We start from the raw sequence: 3,224 nt of genomic DNA, 5'->3' as shown, positions 1-3,224 counted from the left end.
AACAAAGTTACAATAAAAACATCTGAAAACATTGTAAAGAAGCCCATCTTCTTTACATATATTAAGTGGAAGATGCATACAAATACTACTTCCCTGCTACAAGGATCTGCATCAAGAATTTGAACACAGAACAGCCATAAATTATAGCACTGTAGATTCATGTAGTACCCCTCCCCCTGCCCCCAAACACTAATACCTGAGTGTTGCAGATTGATAAGGACAGAAATTAACACAACAAACACAAAAGTTACTGAAAGTGAGGCTACATACTACAACTTAATAGCTCTGTAGAAGAACATAAGAATAATACCTTCAACATAAAAACATGACAAGTCAAATCTGAAAGATAAACCAAATTTATTTAAAACAAAAAATTAAGACAGTGCTATTGCCAAGATTGAAAAAATGAAGGATTCTTTTACTGGTGTGACAAGACAGCCAATTTACAGCAGTTACATTAATTCTGAGAAAATAGGGTTGGGTTTACACTGCTTTAATTGACTACATGTACTTTCTGCAAGACAAACTGGCTTCCCTTCCCTCCCCTTCCCAAAAGAACAGACAAAAACATCCTATAAAAAACATGTACAGAATTTTGAGACACATGATCAAAAGACGAACCATTGTCCAGAAGCCTGAAACTTTCCAACAAGGTTTAATCCTTTGTTGCTTCAACCAACCCTCAACGGGGGAGCTACAAGCACAACGCCGTCACCTCTGACAAAGAGCATCGGAATATTCCTTTTGGTAGACTATGAAGAAGGAAAGAAAAGTTTACATTTACAAAAGCATAGTTTACAAAACTTATCTGCTAAGCATATGACCAAATTCAATTATAACAAAACACCAGAAACAACTCCAACAAATATAAGCTTAAACATACAACCTTCTGGCACACTGAAGAGATCAATACAACTAACACCATGACTTTGGATATACTTTTTACTTTTGTAACAATTTGCACAGAACTTCTTTTAGATGATGGTTCAAGAAGTAGTCAGGAGCAAACTATTTTAACAATACAACATAGTTTAGTTTTAAAAAAAAGTTTTCTATGGGGATAAATACACTAAAGTCCTTACTTTGTAAATCTCTTCATAGGTTTCTTCATCAATCTCTATTGTAGTTACAGTTTCTTCCACATCGCCCAAAATCATATTTAAGTGCTGATCATATGCCTGTAGGAATGAAGTTAGTTTATTATTTCTTCCAAAATTCAAGCACATGCTCATTAAAATGAGAATTATGGCAAGACTTTCAAACATAATTAGTTGCACCTGATTTTGACCAAAATGTGCTGTTATGTCAAAACAAAGTAGTATCAGTTATAGTTGTAATTTCAAACATAAATGCCAACAAATCAGTACTCTGCAGCATAAATAAAAAGGAAGACATTTACATTCACTGAAAGGCTCTTCCAGGAAATAGCTCTGAAGCTTTCAGTGAGAACACGTGCAAGAACTCAGACAGACACACTTCATCAACATTAAACCAGCTACACATTCTCTGCTGCCAGTCCAGTCTCCTGGAATCGATTGCCTGGGGCAAATTTTAATGATACGAAAGCTGTAATACACACAATGCTACAAAAACTTAAAATAAGTACATGTTTCAAACACCTTACAAAAGCGTGTTGCTAACTAAACCACTACACCGGTGCCTCACAGACCCCTCCTCATCTTTGTCTTCCCAAAGGAGCTGAGGCCCAGTCAACACATGGGGCAGCTGGGTCTCTTCCCCAACACAGTACAGTACTCAGGAAGGATGACTGACTTAATTGAAAGCAAAAATCGGTCTTGTCAAGAGACATATCACACTCAGAAGAAAGCATTTCGACAAATGAGATTTGCAGAAAATCCAGCTGAGTACATCATACCCTCACAGGGCGTGCCTTAAGAGATACTTGCTTGATAATGATAATTTCATTCTTAATTCAGTTTTAAATAGACCTTAGGGTACTTCACAAGAAGAGGCCTGCAGCATTATTGCTTATTTCAGACACACAGAAACAGATGCCAAAAGCAGTGGAATGAATTGCTTGGTATCATTCAGGAGACAAGATAAACAAAATACATCTCCTGACTTTCTAGTGAAGCATTTAACAGCAGACAGAGTACTGAGCAAATTAGATTTTTTCACCAATGACATTACACTTTTGATAAGAAAAGGGTTCAGCCCTTGTTACTGAGATGATCTTTAACCACTTCCGCACTTTTAACCATGAGATACAATTATTTGTGTTTATAAACTGATTTTTTAAACAATTGGTGGCATATTATAGGTAAGTTCATGTAATAGACTGTTGTACATGAAAAAAAGGTAGCCCAGTGCTTAGCTGAATAAGCACGGTAGTCCTCTGAAAGTTTTACTTACATGTAGTCTGCCTCTAAGCTCTCTGTCATTCCTCATTTTTACATAGATCCGCTCATCTAGACTGAGCCTGATGAGATCGAGTGGCTCCTCTACAGTATTTGTTGTTTGTTGCTAAAAAAATAAAGTTTAAAAAGTTATTTACACAGAAGAAGCCTGTGAACTTTTCCATTCCTCAGTGTTTTTGAGACACAGAAAACAAACAGGTAAGAACATAGATTCAAGTATTCCAAATCATTCTTTCACATCCTATTGAACCTGAGTGCGGCTGACTTTATGACTCTACAGATACTCACCAGCCTGAGCAAAACGGGCTAAAAGACTTCAGTTTAGTTTGCAGCACACCACACCTAACGCAGACTGTTGTATAAACAATATCCTTTATCAGCAACCATCGTCCATGCTGCAGCAGAAAGCCTCATCTGCATGAACCCGCCACTTACGGACCAGCACCACCCTTGTGCCGTGGCACGGTGCAGGCCAGGAGGGCCAAACACACGCTGCCAGTTTTGCCAGCGCCGTCAGTCAGTGGGGGAACCCACCGTCCCTCCTGCCCCCAACGCAGCCCTCTCCGCGAAGCCCAGCTCAACACCACAGGGGTCACGCCAGGCCTCAAAGCAGGCCAGAAACCTGAACGCACACCGGGCTAACGTCTCTTTGTTGCGGTAAAGGCATACTTGCAGCATCACAGCTAAAACGTGTGAACGTTTTTGTGCCTATCCCGCAGCACGCTACCCTATTTGCTCCTCAGTGAGGCACGGCCAAGGATATTTCCCTCAGCGGCTCTCCTTCTCCTGCGGTTCCCGGGGAAAGCGGGCCCGAGGCGAGCCCTGCCCGCGCTCCTAACGCCGGCG

At 40.2% G+C, this 3,224-nt stretch overlaps 1 protein-coding gene across 1 annotated transcript; it reads right to left on the bottom strand.

The window, feature by feature from the left end:
- Positions 1-338: 338 nt before the first annotated feature.
- LSM3 (LSM3 homolog, U6 small nuclear RNA associated (S. cerevisiae)) lies at positions 339-3,056 on the bottom strand. The gene is made up of 4 exons (XM_009889891.1): positions 2,913-3,056; positions 2,374-2,484; positions 1,083-1,178; positions 339-752 (listed from the first exon to the last, which is right to left on the bottom strand). The coding sequence occupies exons 1-4, from the start codon at positions 3,054-3,056 to the stop codon at positions 672-674; spliced, it is 432 nt and encodes a 143-aa protein (XP_009888193.1). The 3' UTR covers positions 339-671.
- Positions 3,057-3,224: the final 168 nt, after the last annotated feature.

The sequence above is a fragment of the Charadrius vociferus genome, unplaced genomic scaffold (genome assembly GCF_000708025.1).
Source record: "Charadrius vociferus isolate BGI_N301 unplaced genomic scaffold, ASM70802v2 scaffold257, whole genome shotgun sequence".
NCBI lineage: Eukaryota > Metazoa > Chordata > Aves > Charadriiformes > Charadriidae > Charadrius > Charadrius vociferus.
This window is presented reverse-complemented; position numbering and strand designations above follow the sequence as displayed.